Raw genomic sequence first — 19,981 nt, forward strand, 5'->3', positions numbered from 1 at the left:
GTGATTGATCAGTCCCTTGTACACCACTGCAGAAAACCTCTAACAGTCTATACATTTACTAATGTGGATTGAAATTTGCCCTTAAGATGGAAAAGTAAAATATTTGTAACTTCTTGTGCATAGAAGACTTCGGTGAGGGTTACAAACCCCACTGCTGTAACATTAGAGCAGAATAACTGTCAACCAAGTACTTCTCAATGTTTGTTTTGGCTAAAAACGTGATGAAAAACTTCTGAATAATGGTGTGTTTGGCTCTGACTTTTCTCCAGGTTTCTGAGAAATTCTGAAATCAATGAGAAAATGTTAGCATTTCCAGTCTCTGGTGGGATAATGACTAGATAAAACACCAAATCCTTTGTGTTCTGTTCTTTAACTGTCATGATCCTTGCTTAGATTTTAAGGCATTGTATTGTGATTTTCAGATCCTTCCTGTTAATTCCTACTTTAATCTAGAGTTAGATGATTGGACTACCTGTCTGTGCTCAGGTGAAAAATCCATAAACGTGTGAAAAAACCAGGATGATAATCCTCCAGAATTGTTAAATGTGTGATTAGAGTTCTCATATTTCCAATAGATTCTCCATGGACTTGATTGACATATATTGTATGCTTTTTTGTTTTGTCTGTGACACTGGTAAACTTTGCTTCTTGTTGATTTGCTTTTAATCTCTTTAGGTTATCTTTTCAGGGATGGTGGAGACCCAGAGACAAGGTGAAACTGTTGCCATTGATGATATTACCTTTAGTGAAGGATGTTCTATAGCACGTGGTAAGAATACCTGTTTTTCAGGAGCCAGGTCATTTTACATTGTCTTTTCCTTGGATTAGAAGAGAAAAAACAATGGAATTGTTTTGCTGTACAAAGGTTTTTTTAACTCTGTATTTTCATTTGTCTCATTTTCATTTCCCTAAGCAATCATCTGTCTTTTCATATCTAAACACAGCTACAAAGAAAGACAATAAATACTTTAAATAATCAGATACATTCTAAATGTAGGGCTCAGTGGATAAAAAAGATCTATTGTTTTTGGATGAAGAATTGATGTGTTCAGCCAGCTCAGGCAAATCTTTGGAGCTGACTAGGAAGATTCCCAAGGCACTCGTGTATTTCTAAATGCATGGAGGTCCTGATCCTCAGGGGTGCAGTGGAGTTATGCTGCTCTGCTCTGCTACTTCCAAGAGCTGCTATGTCAGGCTGGTAATCTCTGCAGTCTGACCATCCCTGCATGTCAGGATTCTTTAGCTAAACATTTCCTATTTCCCTTTGCAACCCAATGTATTTTCATGGAAAAGGAACGCCACCCATCCTAGAATAAATTAAGTTGCTTGCTGCTCTGTATGACCCAAGAGTATTGCCCTCTGACACTTATGTCACATCCTCAGGTGAGTGCAATTCTGAGTCAAAGCACCTCCTTTGTTTTTCTTTCTTCTAGTTTTGGCATGGACACTGAGGGTTTAGACTTTAAACTTAACTCGAGATATGAAAAGCAGTGTTTGACACAGACCAAGCTAGGTTATGTGGTTGGTTTTGCGTGTACAACACTCCTAAATAATGCTCTCTACATTTCCCTGTAGGAAAAAAACTATTGAAAAGAGATGCACATGGGTATTAAAACGTTAGAGTGCTAAGCAATTTCAAGCAGATCACATTAAGCGCAAGACACAAACCCTAACTTAATGATGCCACCAGGCATATATATTTAGATTTCTATTATTCTAGAAAGCTATGCTCTTGTTTCACCAGTTCCTGCAGGAGATCTGTTTGTAAAAATACATGGAGTTTTCAACAAAATCATTCTAAAGCAAAAAAAAAAATCAAACCAAAAAAACTCAACTGTGCGATGAAACACTGTCTCAAAGAGATGGAAAAGGAAAAAAAAAGAAAACTGATATATATTCTCCCCATATCTTATAAATCCAGGTATTAAACTTAACTTACACTGCAGCTGTTGAACTCTTTGCTGTGGTTTACAGATCGAGCTGCTGCACTGTTAAGTGCCTCAGGTATATTCTAATAAAAGCCAGTTCTTATCCTGTGTTTCCTCATTAGGAGAAGTCAGCTTCATTAGGTGACAGCGAAATGGCTCACAGCAACCAAAAACAGGGTCAAAGAATCTTAATTTTCTCCCTGAAAGAGGAATGTTACTACTGAACATTTTCCAATAATTAAAACAAAAGGTCAGACTGATGGTTGGTTGAATTTGAAATAATTTTTTTCACTAGTCTTTATGGAATGAATGTCTGGATAAGTAGACTTTTAATGAAAGTACTTTAATTTCATAAAATCCCTAGTTAAAACTTGCATTTTTAATGTACCCTTCATGATTTTTAATCCCAATACAAATGCACGTAAGAGATGACCTGGGCATTTGTATTCATTAGTATGACTATGTTTTTAGGGTTGTGAATAAAATATCTTAAATTTTTGTGCTTTCAGGAGTTTCTTGGTGCATACTGTGATGGTCAAATATAAATGTAATTTCATTATGCTTTAGGTTCTTTCTGCCCTTCTATCCCTCCCCTGACTCCCAAATTGTCCCACTTCAGTCTGTTGTGCAGTTCTGCTAAAGACTAAACTTCATGCACTGAAAAAAACACAACTCAAACCCTATTTTCAGTATAGAAATTTGAGATACTTTACAGTTTTTAGTTTTCCCAACAGCTGCCAAATAGTTTGTTATCACTCAAAACCCACACAGCTCTTTATCATACATTTGAATATAGGCTGCAGAAAAAAAATACTTTGGCTGTAAAATAGAAAATATTGAAGTTATCTTCTCCAACACATATAATGCAAAAATCTCCTTCAATTATACCTTTAGTAGACCTTTTGTTCAAAGCTTCATCTTCTTATCCAAGTGGCTGCTCTGCAGAATTCTCTCTCAACTCCCTAAGAATTATATATGTGAAGAACCCCACTTAGACTGTCCTTCTGATCTCTACTAGAGATGAAAGCAAAGAGCTCCAAGGCATGAAAGTGGAATGCTATAAGAGAGAATCAGGCTTTTGTCCTCCTTAAATCACTTGTAACGAAGAAGTGACAAAACTTCACTGCAAAGTTATGGGTCTTTTTTCAGAAAAACTGAAGTAATTATATATGTATTACTTATAATGTATAAATTTTGATGAAAATCCAGTATGAATACTTCAACTGACAAAATCTTAAACTTAATTCCTCAGTTAATTCTAATCCTGCAAAGACGTAGCCTTTAATATTACAGAAGCGGATATTTGAGGTGAACTACTACAAGGATGGGAGTCAGAAAATCCAAAATACTAATCTCACATTTGTCTGACATGCTGTAGCATTAAGAGCTGGAAAATGGCTATTTTTTCAAAACAAACAAAACCTCAAAAAAAAAATTAGAAAAACCCCAGAAAATCACTCAAAATGTTTTGTATCATTACTTCAAAGGCATTTGAAAAAGATCTTGATTCCTTTTAAAAGAGTTTGCAAATTTATTTTGAATGTTGGAATTTGACAAAATCCATCGAATTCAAATTCAAAATCCATCCATTCAAAATTTTGAATTTTCCATAGGAAAAAGGTTTTTGACAAGCTCTTTCTCACATAATACACATGATTTGAAAAGGTGCACATTTATTTAGCACTGGCAGAAGCGAAAAATGAACGGTTTGCAGCACTGCCTGGACAGGCGATTTCACTGAGGTGTCAGTAATGTGAATAATACAACGTCTCTCAGATGAAGGAGACAGTAACATCTATGTAAACTAACCTGAAACTGTTTTCTCCATACAGTTAGGAATGTTTTCTCTGAGATATCCTGACTTCTATTTAAAAATGTGTCTTAACCAGGAGATCACCTTTCCCCTGCAATAACATTAAGAAGTGAAACTGCCATTGTGATAGTGCAATCCTGCTTAAAATCCTGATCATTGCCAAAGGCACCTAGATTAGTCAGGCATACTGTGCCCTTAAAAAGCTCTCAAAAATATGTGGTGATGCATTCAGAACCTTTCTGTCTCTAAAAAGAAGTATTCTGTTACAAGTATTGTGGAGATGCTGCTGAGTTTAACCTCATTTAAAAGTGATTTTTCTGTAGCTATCACCTAGAAATGTAAATAGGTGTTTCTTATTATTACATGCCAGTTTTTATGTTACCTGGCAACTCTCTCTGTGGAATTGAACTCAGGAAGGTTGTGATGACTGGCTAACATAAATAGCACTCCATTGCTTTGAAAGAACCATCTGTCTTGAGGGAATGATTTCTTAGAATATTTAAAGGTGGCAGGCTGAAATACAGGACAGCAATCAGGAATACACAGGGCTTTTAAAGTAACCTTTTGAAGAAGCAGAAATGTTGTCAAGGAGTTTAATAAGCATAGTTTTCTAATGGGGAATAGTCTGATAAATAATGACCTCTTGTGAAGTGATTGCTTGTCTTTTAGTACCACAGATGTCCGTTTTTGAGCTTGGCCTCTGCGAGTGGCACTCAGACCAGGGGGCTGAGCCTGCTCAGAGGGCACAGTTGCAAGCTGGGCACAAGATTGCCTCCTGCTCCTTCCTGAAGGACTTGAGCAACAACACTGAAGGTGGGGATTTAATTTAACTCAAAATTACTAGCTGTCATGAAGAATACAGTGCTTTTTATGGCAAGATGGTGCCTCAATGCCAAAACAGAACAGAACTAGATAAAGTAATTGTGTGTATTTTGTACTTAAATTAGGTTTTGTTTTAGCTGTTTAATAAGGGCATCGTGAGCACTCCTGCTGGTAAGACATAAAATATTTCATTGTAAGAATTAATGATTTTTTTCAGGTGTTCATGAAATATTTTAACATAAGTGTTCCAATATAAACTAATAACTGTTTTATTCTCCAGTTTATTCTTTGCATAAGATCTGTGCAAGAGTTTGGTGAAATTAAATCAAATCAATTCCATCTAAGCCCACATCCCTTGTGTAGTTTTTTCTCTCTATTTTGTTTTGATTTTGATACTTGGCAATTTGACTCATGTAGTACTACTCTGCTTGAGCATACAGTCTGGAACTTCATTTTAAACCTTTTATTAGGGCAACTGTAAATAAAAAAATATTGTAGGGTCCTACCTTTAAAATTAATTAAATTATTCCAGCTGCAATTTTAAGAATTAAAGAGCATCACTTGTTTTTGAAGTCACTATCTAGTATGTGTCTATGGGTTTATGGGAAATGTTTTGGAAAGCTAAACAGATGTAAATCTCTAAGTTTTCTATTGTGAGGTGAAATTGTCTTGCCTGTTAAGTGTTTGGCTTGTGTACTGAGGCTGCCTTCAGAGGGGTCAAGTATTGCTGGTTGTAATAGTACAGTTTGTGACGCAGCTTTGAAGAATTGATATTGTGGAGATTACGGCATGAACTTTGAACCCACAGAAATGGAGCACATCTCATTGGCAGAAGCAGAATGAATGTTAGATATTGTTTTAATTTTAAAAAAAGATTTTAAAATAAATTTTAGCATGCATTTCAATGCAGTCTAGTAACCATAAGTCAAATTACCATTGAACATCAAGGAAAAGTGCCTGAGTGTATTCACTATGTTAAAATTAATTTTTATAGGCATGTATAAGGGAGATCATAGAGTAAAGCAGATTCTTTTCCCCTTAAATATGAGGAGAAGTGTCATGTCATCTTCCAGTTTCTACTGGGGTATCTAACTAAAAGAGACTTTTCATTTGATTTTATTTGAGAAACCCCTCTGAAATTCATTGTATCTGTGCAGTACCTTAACATGACATCTTATGGGCTAGTAAGGGGTATGGATTTCCCTTTTTAGGCAATATTGAGAAAAGATACTGAAATTCTGTAAAGGCTTTTACAGGACTATATTACAAGCACTGTCTGTGGAAAGAGAATATATTTGGGAATGTTTCCTGCATAGGTGCTTGGGCATTATTTTATGGATATGCACAGGCAGCTGAGTAGGCTGAATTTCCCCAGCTGCTTGGGAACATTACCGGTGCTTCTAAGTCATGAAGAAAAATGAAAATGTGTGAAGAAACAAGCATCAAAACAACACACAGAATTTAATTCATCATGAACATTAAACAGTATTGAAAATCTGAACTGTGATTGTTGACCTCTCAATACTTTTAGTATTTTTACTCATGCAGATGTGTTGAGACATAAATGAAGAGGTTGAATATAGAATAAATTCTAAAAACTAAAGAATGATATGTAAACTGCAAAAATGCCATGCTTAAGGGCTCAAACTTGCAATGCAAATAGAGCTTGACTAAGCTTTATATTCTAATTTTGATCAAAGATTTCTCTATAAATAAAAGAGAGGTAAGAAATAAATTATAAAGAAGAGGTCTAAACAATGATATTTATAAAGAAAAGATTTCTTATAGCCTTTGAATAATCCTCCCTTGTTAGTATCCCGAAATTCAATAAAATACTTTGTCTTTGAATGACATTTTTTCTTTGTTCCTTATTGCTTTGTTTCTCTAGTTTTGTATTGTATGCAATCTATCTATAATTTTTCCTCTTAATTTCTCTAGGGTCAAAAGTTCTTACAGATGTTTTATATTCCCCTATAATACAGCTCAGAAAGTACTTTTTTTCTTGTTTCCTTTATTGGTGTTTCATACATGCTATAGTAGTTTCCAGAGTTTATGTTCCTCACATTGGATTAAGCAGAAGCAATCACAATACTTGCATAAAATGCATTCCCTAAAGAAGAGTAAGCATGCTTTTTTGGACACAGGATTATTCTGGATACTACATAGGACTTTGGTTTATTTAGAGCAGTTCATTTGCCTTCTTGTCAGAAAAATTGTCAACTCCTCTTCACCCTGCTTTTAAAGATTCAAGTACTCGAAAGGAAAGAGGGAGAAGAATGTTAAGTATCACTGGGCTCAGAAACTAAAATTGGTTGGTTTTGTGACATCAGAGAACTTTGAAGTTAGATAAACGACTGATAGCATGTCTTCTGGTGTTGCATATTTCTCTTATGCACAAGATAGTAGTCATAGAATTGTAGAGGCTTTTTTCATGTCTGTCAAAGAGAAATCTGGGTTAAATCTACAACATTCCCTCATATAAAAGTTAGTTGCTCTGGCATGAAATTACAAGCTTAACTCCAAGAATATTTCAAGAACATATTACAGTGTAAATCATTGCATAGTGCAAAGAGTAAATAGACAACAGAAGGAAAAGGACATGGTCCTTTATAAAAATGAGCATTTTTATTGTGAAATTACTTTCTTCACCTTGAGGTTGTGTAACATTTGCATTTGAGATAAATTGTGTTTAGAGAAATAAACATAGAAACTGCAGACTTAAGATCTTTAATCAGTCCTGGTCTATTATTTTAATAATTGCTGCAGAAGGCAGAAAATATTCAGTGACTGAGGAGGCAGGGGAAAGAGCTGATATATTTAGTAAAAAATATTTAGCCTTTTTATTTCTGAAACTGATAGACACTGTTCAAGGGATGTAGAACTCCTTTAGATCTCTGCAGGAATGCTTTTATAAGGGTCAGCAGGTCATTAAGAGCACAAATTGCTTTTCTGCTTCAGGTGGGAAGACAATATGCTTCCAACATTTTGTTGCAGAAGTTCTGTCTGAGAAGTAAAGACCTTGATTACATGGTGGAGATGTGACTGCTTCCTGCAGTAGTAATGCAGATGACCTTTTTTGTTTTGTCTTTTTAAGCATTGCCATAAAAAAGCATATTTCCTGGGAACCCCAGTGGGAAGAGAGCCGGATGTCCACATATATTTGTCATTACGTATTGAATGTTTGTAAATGTAAGAGGGCTGAGCTGGGAATTCTTGCAGGTTTTAGCATGCAAAGTAAAAACTTTGAGATACTATCAACAGATGTAATTCGTGGTTGCTGGGACTAATATATATATATATATATATGTATGTGTGTGTGTATATATATATATATATATATGTATATATATATATATATAAAAATATTTTTTTTTAACAGGAAACAGATGACATTGACATCCAAGTCACATCATCAGCATGAAGAACAGATTTCATTCTTTCTGGGATCTGTCTTTGGTGTAATTACATGAGAGCAGTCCTTCTTTTTAAAGACTGAGAAAGAAAAATATTCTGTGAAAAAGTGACCTTAATTTTCTTTCCTTTTTTTTTTTTTTTTTTTCCCCAGGCCATTTTGAGTGGTTAGAAGCTAATTACAATGCATTATATGAAAGGGCCCATCTAAGCAGCTCCATGTGTCATTGCTCCAGCAAGAATTGCCATTTTCAGTTTCACTACTCCATGGCAGATAGCAATGGTCTCAAGGCAGTGCTGCTTATGAATCAGGTAAGGAGAAACGTGTTCATTTTCAAAAGGTGAAGGTATGGCAGCCCAGGTGTTACCAGACAAAATGCAAGATACACCTGCTGCTACATGCCTGTCCACTGAGTCAGCTTGTGCGAAAAGTGTCGTGGTACCATTCCACTGGTATGTGCACTTGCAAAACCTGGGTGTTTGCCATCTTGGCTATAAACTAATTTGATGGGTGAATGTTCTGCAATGAGACTTCAAGGACGAACCCAGCTATTACAGAATTAAATAAATTTCAGATTTCACAGGAGAATCTATAGTAACAGCTTTTCTAGCCTTATTTCTGTTATGGAAATAAGAAAATAGGTGATTTTGTCTATGGAGACATATTAAAAAAGAAAGTTGTTGACTCAGGATAACTAGAAAGTTCTTGATTAAACACCTGCTTTACTTTGTCTTCACCCAAGTGTTAGTGCATTTTTTTTTCTATTCTTCTACCTATTAGTAGGTAAAAGAGCCTTGCCAGAATGAAACACAAATGCCAGTTGAGCATTGCTAACTGCTTTCATCTTTCTTACCTCCCCTACCCTGTGAGACTTTCCAATATTAAGATGTTCTCTTTTAGAAGTCTGGTTTAATAGCTTAGTATTGATGCTTTGCACTGCTACTTAATGAAAGCAAGAGCAGTAGAACTGCTCTCATTAAGTTAATGGCTCTCATATCTTGATGCTGGAGCTGAATTTTTATCACCAAGCAATACACATATTTAAATATTAGATCCACTTCTTTCACAAAGAAACCTTAAAGTGTAACATAACCAAAAGGTTTTAAAATAAGGACAGGTAATGGAAATAATTTATTTTTTTCCAGTTGTGCTTTCGAATATTCATGAAAACAACTCCAGGCTTTTGCACATGTTTCATTTATAAAAGCCAATAGTTGTATTTTTCTGTGACCCATTACTCTATCAGGGAATTGTAACATAATCAGTGTTCTGGTCAGAATACACAGAGTTTTGTGCCATAGTATTTGCCAATAAATTCCCAGGTATGACACTCTCAGCAACCTTGAGACAGAATAGGAATATTGATTTCAGCTGTTCACGTAAGTAGCATCAATGGACCCAATTTAAGAGTTTTCTTTCCCTGAAAATAGAGCAAATTATGTAAGTGAAAAGCATAAGGAAACTGACATTTGGGTTCCCATCGAAGTGGAAGCCTAGATTGAATTAATTGATAAACTGGTCCTTACATGCTCATTAGAAGAACATTTTCTTGCATTTATTAAAACAGTCCACTCTGCTTCCATAGATTCTCTTGGCCCTTTTATGTTTTAGGTATTGAATTTCTCCATCAAATCAGAAATGTATTTGTTGCACATAGACTTACTTAAAGCTGATGTGAATTACTCATACTGTAAAATTTGCCAGAAAGATCTTCAGAAACATAAGCTTCTGCTGGTAGTTTAACCTAGAAATAAACCTAAAGACTCATGTTTAAGACTTCTTAAACTGAAATGAAGGGAGAGTTGGCTTTTACACATTTTGCTACTGAATCATTAAGGTCTTATGAAAAACAAATGAATCTTCAAAATTAGCCAATACTAAGAAACAGAAGTGAGGGTTAAGTGCTTGTTCTGACCCTGGAAGACAGCAGAGCTGCTGTCCTGGAAGCTTTCATTCAAAATAACCTCTCAGTTGTGTGTACCTTGCAGTTTCCTGCTCATTCTATCACTGTATTTATTGACCAAAACCTCTCGTCTTTGAATAACTCTTGCTAAATCCCAGCACTGACAGGCCCAACGCAGCTGGAGACTGGATTATACCCAGTGTACAGTTTCAGTATTGTTCTTAGAGGCAAGTGACACAGATGTTGTAAATTTATCTCTGCCTTTCCTCACTCTTTCAAGAGAGAGAGACAAGTGAACATATTTTCTAATATAGACATTATGGCATCAGTCAGAAGACAGGGAATTTAAATTGCTCTTGGGTATGAAGAAGGATTAGGAAAATGGGCTCCTTTTGTCAACAGTAACCTGTTGTTTACTTACATTTAACTTGCAATCCATGATAATCTGCAGCTTTTCCTCTTTTATTGTCGGCTTGCCAAGCTGCTCTTCATTAAACACTACTATATTTGACTATTTGATTTTTCTTTCTTGTGACTCATATGTCTTTGAACTTTGATTCCATTCCAGTTTTAGTACTTCTGGCTTGTATGTATTTGTAACGTTATTTGTCTATTCTGGTCCATGTTTGAATTCCTATTTGGCAATATTAACTCTTCAACTAACATAAAATATTCACATAATCATAGCATGTCCTGAGTTGAAAGATATACACTAGCATCATTGAAGCCCAACACCTGGCCCTGCACAGGACACCCCAAGTATCACACCCTGTGCCTGAGAGCATTGTCCAAATGCTTCTTGAACACTGTCAGACTGGTGCTGTGACCACTTCCCTGGGGAGCTGTTCCAGTGTTCAACCAACCTCTGGGTGCAGAACCTTTTCCTAATATCCAATCTAAGCCACCCTTGACACAACCTCAGACCATTCCCTCAAGTCCTGTCAGTGGTCACCAGAGAGAAGAGATCAGCACCTGACCCTCCTCTTCCCCTCATGATTAAGTTGCAAATTGCCATGAGGTCTCCCCTCAGTCTCCTCTTCTCCAGGCTGAACAACAGTCCAAGTGAACTCAGTCACTCCTCACATGGCTTCCCCTCAAGGCCCTTCACCATCTTTGTTGCCCTCCTTTGGAAGCTCTCTAACAGTTTAATGTCTTTTTTATATTGTGGCACCCAGAACTGCCCCCAGCACTCAAGGTGAGGCCGCCCCAGTGCAGAGCAGAGCAGGACAATCCCCTCCCTTGCCCGGCTGGCCATGCTGTGCCTGATGACCCCCAGGACAGGGTTGGCCCTCCTGGCTGCCAGGGCACTGCTGGCTCATGTTCAACTTGCCATGGACCAGGACCCCCAGGTCCCTTTCCATGGCACTGCTTTCCAGTATCCCATTTCTCAGTTTGTGCATTCAATTAGCAAAATTAACTGTCTGTTCACTGACAGATAAATTTTAGCATTCTCAGTAAAAACAGAAACCAAATAATACAATGTTGAGTCTATCATTTTCTCTTCATTAGTTGTTTGTTACTCCCCTTAAGTAATGGGCTTATTCTTCTTCCTTTTATTGTCTTAATATTTACATCTTGCATGGCTTTGAAAAATACAGAAATTTAAAAATAAAAGATAATTTCAACTAATGCTTATGCATGCAAGTATATTTGTATCCTAATACACTAAAATTTTTCTATGTGTTCAACAACACTTGCAAAAGTCATATGAGTACACTCCAGTGCAGAAGGTAAAGTTGATTAATCATTGTGGGGGAACAAACAGGCCTTTGTTGCAAATTGCTCTCTGCAAAGAGAAGTGGGGGCAAAATAATGGGTGCAGTCGCACAGCAGTGCATGTATCAATAGGGAAATGTAAATATATATATATTTAAAAAGTATTTTATAAATGGAAACTTTTATAGAAAGTCATGATTTCTCTTCCATCCTTCAAATCTGAGTGACATTATCTCAGAGAAAAAAAAAAAAAACCAAACAAAAAAACCCCCAAAAAACCCACACCATTGTGGGGAAAAGGAACAATTCTTGCTCATTTTAGCTTTACAAAAAGTTGTTTATTGTAGTAATATATCACGGTAAGAGGAATAGAGTAAAGTTATCTTGAGCAATCACTCCTCTGCATCACCAAAATAAATCTTGAAGGAAACTACTGGAAAAGCAACATCTTCCATATTTTAGAAGAAGGTTAGTGACACAAGGAATGTGCCAGAGGGGTTAACCCATTTGTAGCAAAGAGGTGGAAGAATATGACAAGCAGGGTGAATACTACAAGAATTGTGAGGAAAAGAAATTATATTGTTGACTTACTAGAACTGTATAAAATCACAGGGTAAGATATGCTTAAAATATTGGTTTATCTGAGGTCACTTGCAGCTTTCAGTGTAAATAAAAGTTCCAGAAGGTCTGGAAACTATACAGAACACTCAAAACTTTACTGCTGCAAGCTATTTGTATTAAAATTAGTTTGGGAGAAAAATGGTCATGGAGCTGGGTTTCTAAGCTGTTACCTGGATGTGAACAAAATTATAGTACTGAGGTGTATTCAGTCAAATACACAGCAAATACAATGCTCCCCCAAAAATATGCAAATGTGTTTGAGGGGTTTGTACATGTGAGTGGGAGGGACCATGTTAAATAAAAGCAGTAATTTAACCACAGGCTATGATTGTAACCAGCCATGCAGTATGATTCCTTTCCTGTGTCTTATACGTGTCTAATGTAGGCTAATAGATTTCCTTTGGAAGCTGAATTATATGGTAAAATGAAGCAAGTTTCACACAGAATGAAGTGTTCTCAATATTGAAAGACTTTTGCTGAATATGTCATGCAAAAAAGTAGACTAAAACATCCTATACTGATGTAGAAACTCACAGCTGACTTTTATTTCTGAAATCAAGTATGCCATGTGCTTTGTCCAATTTGATCTCATCTGTCATTGAGTGTTTGAAATGAATGTACTGCCTTGGCCCTGTCTTGCAGTTTTCCAAAACTGATCTCTGAAGACATGCTCAATGGGGATTTAATCTTCCAGCTTTGCTAATATATCAGAATGGCCTTGGTAGGAAAAGAACACTAATTGTCTGCACATCACAAATCATATCTATGTTATTCTGCTGGCTCACAGCCACTTCTCTCTTTTATATTACAAAACAGGGAAAAGATAACTGTCCTTGCCTATAGTATTGATAACATTTCGCATGCCTATCATAACCCTTTTTATTAATCTCCTGTAAGATAAATTGGTTTTATACTTTCAGTTTCTCTTTGTACAAGAGACTCTACATTTCTCTTATCCTGCTTTGCATGTTTTTCTGAACTGCCACTAATTTTGTAATATCCTGTGTGGAAAAGATATGACCAATACTTTGCAGCTTCTTAAAAATAGTCTCAATATTGATATTTTTAATGGTAAGTCTGTTTGTACGTATAGCCTATATTAACTATTCCCAAGGATTTTTTCTGTCTTTCTGGTTTTGCTCTATTTTGCAACTGCTTCTTAATAAGATTTTGTGTGGGTATATAAAGTCCAAATTACTGCTTCTTTCCTTTATGCCTCAGTTCCAAGCAGGATCATAACCAGAAACAGAGTGAGTTGTGAGATACTTTTGCCAAATTATTGAATCAAAAGGGCTTGGAGTGCTTGCATAAAGGGAGCCTTACCATATGTAGCACTCTTCCTTTTATCCTTAGGAGGTGGAATGAAAATGGAAGGATTAAGGTAACTCAGAGCATGACTACAAGTTTTTAGGTTCCGCTTTGTGAGCTTGCTTTACAGCTTTAAAAGAACAGTTTATCACACAATTGCTTGGGTAATTCTGGCAGACCCAGAATTCAGTTCTCTTAGAACTGAATCTAATTAATTACACAACATAATATAAACCTTTATTTATGAAAAGGAAACTTATGTAGAAAACACCATGGAAACATATTGTTAAATTCAGCACTAACATGGCTTAATTTACATATTAATTAACTTTAATTCTACCAACTCAACTCCTGATAATAATATTATTAGTCTGTTTAGTCACAGCAAATATGTGTTCCTTCCCCTCTATGCGATATACCTCAGTGCAAAGATTGCAGATGAGTATGAGAAGTTTTATTTTTTCACATAGAGCAACATTGCATATAGCGGTTGTTTGGCTGTGAGATGAAAAGATGGAGGACAAAAAATGGCCTTGATAACTTCTGGAGGAACAAAACTTATCTTTAAACTTGTTTTCTACATTTTACAGGAGGAGCATGTCGTGTGGGAAACCAACACAATGAGTGATAGGAAATGGGTCAAAGTAAATATACAGCTACCAATGGGGCTAGAAAATATAAAGGTATGAATGAAAAAGGCATGTGCTCAATTTTTGAAGATGTTTTACTTAGTTTTTAAATCTTCTAGGAAGCCTAAAAATTCATTAAAATTGTCTGTGTATTGAATGTCTAGATATTTTTTTCATTGCTTCAATTTGAGCAAATATCTGGTTGTATCTCAAGAAAACATCTACACAAACATGACATACAGAAGCTGCTGGATTTACATAGTATGCAAGAAAATGAATACAAATCTCATTTGATTCTTAGCCACCTGAGTCCAACTCAGGAATTACCAACTAATTTAAAAGCATATATATATTGTTAAGTGAAATGATGTAAATGATCCTTGTGGAACTTCAGTGAAATGATGTAAATCATTAATTGAGAAGATACCTTCTCCTTGAAATTTCAGGCACAGAGATAAATGCTAAATTGCAACTACTCAATTCTTATATTAATTTACTAGTTTCCATTTTAATTAATTTTTCATTTACAGGATTTTTGTATTTCTGTGAGTAACGATCATATTTTACTGTTTCAGCAATCAGCTGAAAATACAACCTCTGTGAAAGGACAAAGACTAAGCCCACTGCAAGAATTGATGTTTTGACAGATGTTAGAATGAATGTATTTCAGCAAGCTAGTAGGTTCTGAGTGTGTGTTGTTGCCTGTCTCTCCTTTTCCCACAAGGACAATTTTGAATACACAAGCAGATGTGTAATTAAGCTATCTGCAGTATCTAAAAATAAATAAACAAATGCCTGCTCAGTTTGTATATATATAAGTAGAAAGCCAAAACTCTATATTCTTGTAGAAAGACTACAGGGATCCCTGCACTTAGGGAAGAAATCTTCACTTTTACTAAAGATAGAAAAATACTATATATATTTTTTCATGCTTGTTTCAATTTTTCAGCGAAGCATTCTGCTTTTGAATTGGTAGAGAGAGAATGGAAAGTATTAGAAAACTTCTGTAATTTTGAAGAAATTTTCCCTAGTGGAAGATAATGACCTATATGACTCTTATGTTTTAGAAAGAAAAATGTCTCTTGAGATTTCACTTCAATCTAATTCCCAGGCTTTGGGGAGTGTGCTAGACCCTTCTGCTTATGCTCCAAATCACATCTTTTCTAGTTTCCTTCTGTTTTGTCAGATACTCTTACACTGCTTTCTGACCCTTGCACATAACTACTTTCTGAGACACACACTTTGGTCACGTCCTAGCCTGTCAAAGCCCACAAATCCATTTTTATTTATTCCTCCAACTCCTGCTCTTGTTTCTCAGTGCTTTCTTTTATTGCCATCCTAGTCTTTTTGATGAATCCAAGCTTTCTTCCTCCTGCTTGCTGCTTTATCTCAGGCGAAAAAAACCTGGAGCACACAAATGGGGTAATTTCATTGCTTTGAGAGCCAACAGAGCTGGGCTCTACTGTGGCCAGGAGCAACAGATGTTCTTCTGGAATTTCATTGCTATAAATCAGCTTGTGCTAAATCTGTTCAGAGTAAGGGAGCTGTCAGAGAGAAATGCTCCTTGAATCTCTGTGTCTATGTCAATAGCAGTAAAATAAGCAGGACGAGGGCATAGGCCCAGGATTGGCGTGTGATTGTCCAAATAATTAAAACATCAGCATGGTTGCTAGAAAGGTTTTGATCTAAGCAAATCAGCCACCTCCCATCCAGCGCCCAGAACAGTTCCAGGGTTACAGGCCAGTAGGGGCCAACCCCACTGCAGAGACTGGATGAATACATTTTATTTTACATAATGAAACAGTTATCAGTTCTTAAGCTCTGATGTACCAGTTGGTGTCTGAGGACAATCCCCAGCCCATTTTATATACCTGAAACTGGAAATTTTCTCTTGAGGATCTCCAAAATGAGGTTTTGAAGACACTTCAGAAAGGAAGATGGAGTCTTTAGGATATTAAATCCCAGGACCCCTTTCTAAAGGGACATTACTAATTTTTAGCTGAAGGTTCATGAGATTATGAATTTTTCTTTAATACAGACTTTTTTCCTTTTTACTTCATTCTTGGAATTCATTAAATTTTCTGTAATTTTAACCTGAGATAGTCATACAAAATTTCAGATTGTGATTTGAAATTCATCAGAGTTTTGCAATGGAAATTATGCAGCATTTTTTTACACCTAGAACTGTTTTGTGTAAATAAAAATCAATTTCACTCTGTTGTCTGTTATTGCAAATATTTTAACTGTAACAATTGACAGCTTGTGTTTAAGGGAACACTCCAGAGAAAAGAAGGTTTCATCTGCCTGAATAGCATCCAGCTCATGGATGCTGCACCATCAGAGCCACAAGGTTTCTGTTCCTTGGAAGAATCCACCTGCAGGGATGGGCAGCCCACGGCTCCTGGATCAGCCTCTGATTCTCACCTGGACTGCCCTGATGGCAGCAGTGAGGACCCAGACACCTGCTGTGAGTGAATCCTGTTGCTTTAGAGGGACAACTTGCTGAAGAGTGTTGTGAAACCTAAACATTCAACAAATCACTAGGAAAAAAAAAATTAAATTTATATGGCTTCTTTTCCACAGAATATTTAATGACATACAGGTTAGAGAAGATGTTCATAGCGTTTTCTCCTTTCCGTTGCTTTGTGTTTCTCTGTCTGGCCGCAGCGTCATGACTTAGATAGAGCTAGTAATTTGTTTAGTAATCTGCTGAAATGCTGTATTTTTGCTTGAATGTACTCCCTACATACCACTTTTATAACCTCTACTTCCCTAATTTGCAAGGGAATGAAATCTGCTTTGGAATTTGTTCTCTGAACAGTTTTCTAATTTAGACTGTTTGTGAATTACTGTCAGAAAATGCATTAAGTGACATGATATTTACACTATGAAACAAATCACCACAGAAATGGGCCACAGGTCAGAAGCTACATCTTCTTAATTATATTTGCAGCTGAAGGCAACTTTGTCTAAAAGCCACACTTTCTACTGTAGAATCAAGAGTAAAAAGAAAATTATTAAAATTACTGAAAAACGTTCGTAATAATTCTGAATAATTTTTGATCTCCATGTGAAAACATCTTTAGAGACGCTATCATTTGTTAATTTATTATTATAGGGCATGCATAAGTTTTTATGTTTGTGTGTAGTAGTACAACTTAAATATGTATTGCAGATAAAAAATGTACGCATATTTAAGATACTGCTGGTAATATATGTTGCTGCTGGGAGGCGCCAATTAAAATTTTGTGTATTGTTGAAGGTAGCAGGATGAAAAACACGATGTCTTATTTTCTGATTGCTTGATGAGACTTTAAGAACTATTTGTGACTGCAAGCCATTTTTTAAACTCTCAGTCTAAATCTTTAATTTTTTTCAATTACTTAAATAATGTGGGAACTGTCTCTGCAGCAAGTAATAAGTGCAAATGCTGAAATGACATTTTAAATAGGAATGTATATACCGTTTTATCTCCAGGTAGGATCTAAGCAAACATTAGAGGTTCCCTCTCTGAGAGCTCTTTTTGATTTTTACAAGACTTGACTCTTTTTTGTTAGCTCTGTGTCTGTCTTACCTTCACTGGTAGGAGTGTGGGGAGTCCTTGTAAGTTCTTTGGGAGGAATGGAAAGAAAGTGAATTGTCCTTTCAAAGATGGACTTTATTTATCAGCAATTTAGCAGTCTCACTTCATAGCAATGAGAGAGAATTGTGGTGAAGAGCAACTGGAAATAAAAAAGAATAATTTTTAAGTTTCAAAGGATAATGAAAAATAATTGTTTCAGTTGAAGGGAGCTTCTAATTGCACTACACAAGGTGAAAATTAAGATAAGTCCAAACATTTACAGGCCTGTGCCTCAGACACTGGACATTGATACTGGGTAACCAAAAGATTACAAATTACCTAGATCTAGTCAGTATTTTAAAGATCAAAGTAGAATTTTTGGGAATATTTCTTCCATCATGGTGATGTTAATGGGTCAGAAAAATGGAAATTTGGCACAAGAAGGAAAAGTCAGAATGACCTGATGGTCTCAGTACTGTCCTTTGTGGAATCTCCAGAGTTAGGGTTCTGGGACAAAGAATGATGAGGGCCACAATCAGTGCAAAATTCTCTTCAATACGTCTGCCTAGTGCTCCATACTCTGCTGCTGCATCTGTAATTAACTTTGATTTTTCTACTGTCCCTAATTCTCCACTGGAATTTTCTCCTTTCAAATTAAAGAAACTATGACACTCACTTGAACGTGAGATATAGGGATTGTTTGCTTAACTATGTGTTGAGATATTCACTGTTTGAAGAGGCATCCTTTTGTTGGAGCAGTGCACAAAATATATATTCATCCCCCAAAAAGAGGTTGGGAAAAGGTTCTTTTCTAAAGTATAAGTAACCAGTAGTAGTTGCTTATTTCTCTGACTACTGGCCGAGAAGACAGAGCACAAAAATGAAGTGCCATCTTTAAAATTGCAATAACTGTTTTTAAAGTTGGCCCATTTTAATGGGTTAAATTGTCTTGGATACTTCCCACACTCCTTTTCAGGAAAGAGGACCCTAATGGAATAAAGTTACTCAGCAGTTTGGTCAGCTTAGAAGATTCATCTTTCAGACACTTTCCACAGTACTGAGCAAAAAAGTGCAAAGAAAAAATTCTTATTTATTTTTGTTTGTTGTTCATTTATTCCCGTTATATAATTTTTCCACAAGATCTTGATATTGTCCTCCATGATGTTTAGAGTTCACTATATTTATTCATATTGATTTTCAGTAAAATTCCCTATCTGGTACAGTGATGCATATTTTAGCCTTTATTAGGTCTTTTAGCATCTATCCTTGGACACATCCCCAGTAGTTTCCTTTGTTGAAGTGTTCTCAGGTACTAAGAGAGCTGACAGATCTCCTACTGAACAGAAACAATGGCAGACAGCTGTTACTTAATGTGAAGGATTCCCCTCCTGTAAGAATTTCTTTTTTTCACTGTAACAAGGAATTTTAAAATAATGTTCTTCTTTGGTCATGTTGATTTGACATGAATAGTATTAAAATAACAATTTATTCCAAGAACAAACATATATGTTTTGCAACGCTTCCTAATCTTTCTGTTTAACATCTGCTCATTTATATAAAAATGTATTTAAGTTATGAGACTTAAAATCTCGAAAATTAGGAAATCATCTAGGAAACACTTATGCACATGAGTGACCATCTTTGTTTGATTTGCTAAAATCTATTAACCTAATGGAGATACAATTTATAAAAGTGTGGATTTTACTATTAAATTCTACGTTTTCGTTATGTCTTTTTTGACATCTCTTATTTGTGATCACTTCTACATTTTTTTATTTCAGTGAGTGATTAAAAAAACCTAGTTACTATATTCAAACAGAAAGAGGCAGTACTGGGATAATTTAAAGGTCTATAAAGACCCCTTTCATGCTGATGCCTTTTCTCTATTTCCTACCTAATATAAAGGAAGTTTTGTACTAAGTACTGTGTTGAATGACTAATATTTCAAACACTATACTTATTGTTATTTTACATTATTTATATATAACCTTCACAACACTTATAAACCCATAAATACAAATGAATCAGTTGCTAGCAGTCCTAGCAGCTTGGAAACAAGTCTAGGAAGCACTTCTTATTTTCAAGTAATATCACACTTTGATGCAGTAGTGTTTCTGGAAATTACCTGCTCGTCAGCATCCATGTAAATTCAAAATTATTGTGGGGTGGGGTCATCCTACAGGTATTTCTGAAAGAGGATCACTTCTATTTAGCCTGATTAGAGGCTTTCTTAAAACAGCCATCTTCACTGCTTCTGCTTTTAATTT

General features: G+C 35.8%; 1 protein-coding gene across 1 annotated transcript in view; it reads left to right on the forward strand.

Annotated features, from left to right (window-relative positions):
* Positions 1-19,981, forward strand: part of MALRD1 (MAM and LDL receptor class A domain containing 1) — a 232,061-nt gene that overhangs the window by 12,956 nt on the left and 199,124 nt on the right. The window contains exons 5-9 of the mRNA XM_066191598.1: positions 676-769; positions 4,411-4,554; positions 8,129-8,286; positions 14,114-14,206; positions 16,412-16,619. Coding sequence (XP_066047695.1) covers positions 676-769; positions 4,411-4,554; positions 8,129-8,286; positions 14,114-14,206; positions 16,412-16,619 — 697 coding nt within the window. The remainder of the gene's footprint in view (positions 1-675; positions 770-4,410; positions 4,555-8,128; positions 8,287-14,113; positions 14,207-16,411; positions 16,620-19,981) is intronic.

The sequence above is a fragment of the Chamaea fasciata genome, unplaced genomic scaffold, assembly GCF_029207755.1.
Source record: "Chamaea fasciata isolate MVZ Bird 193981 ecotype frontalis unplaced genomic scaffold, bChaFas1.0.hap1 SCAF_1, whole genome shotgun sequence".
NCBI classification, from domain to species: Eukaryota; Metazoa; Chordata; class Aves; order Passeriformes; family Sylviidae; genus Chamaea; species Chamaea fasciata.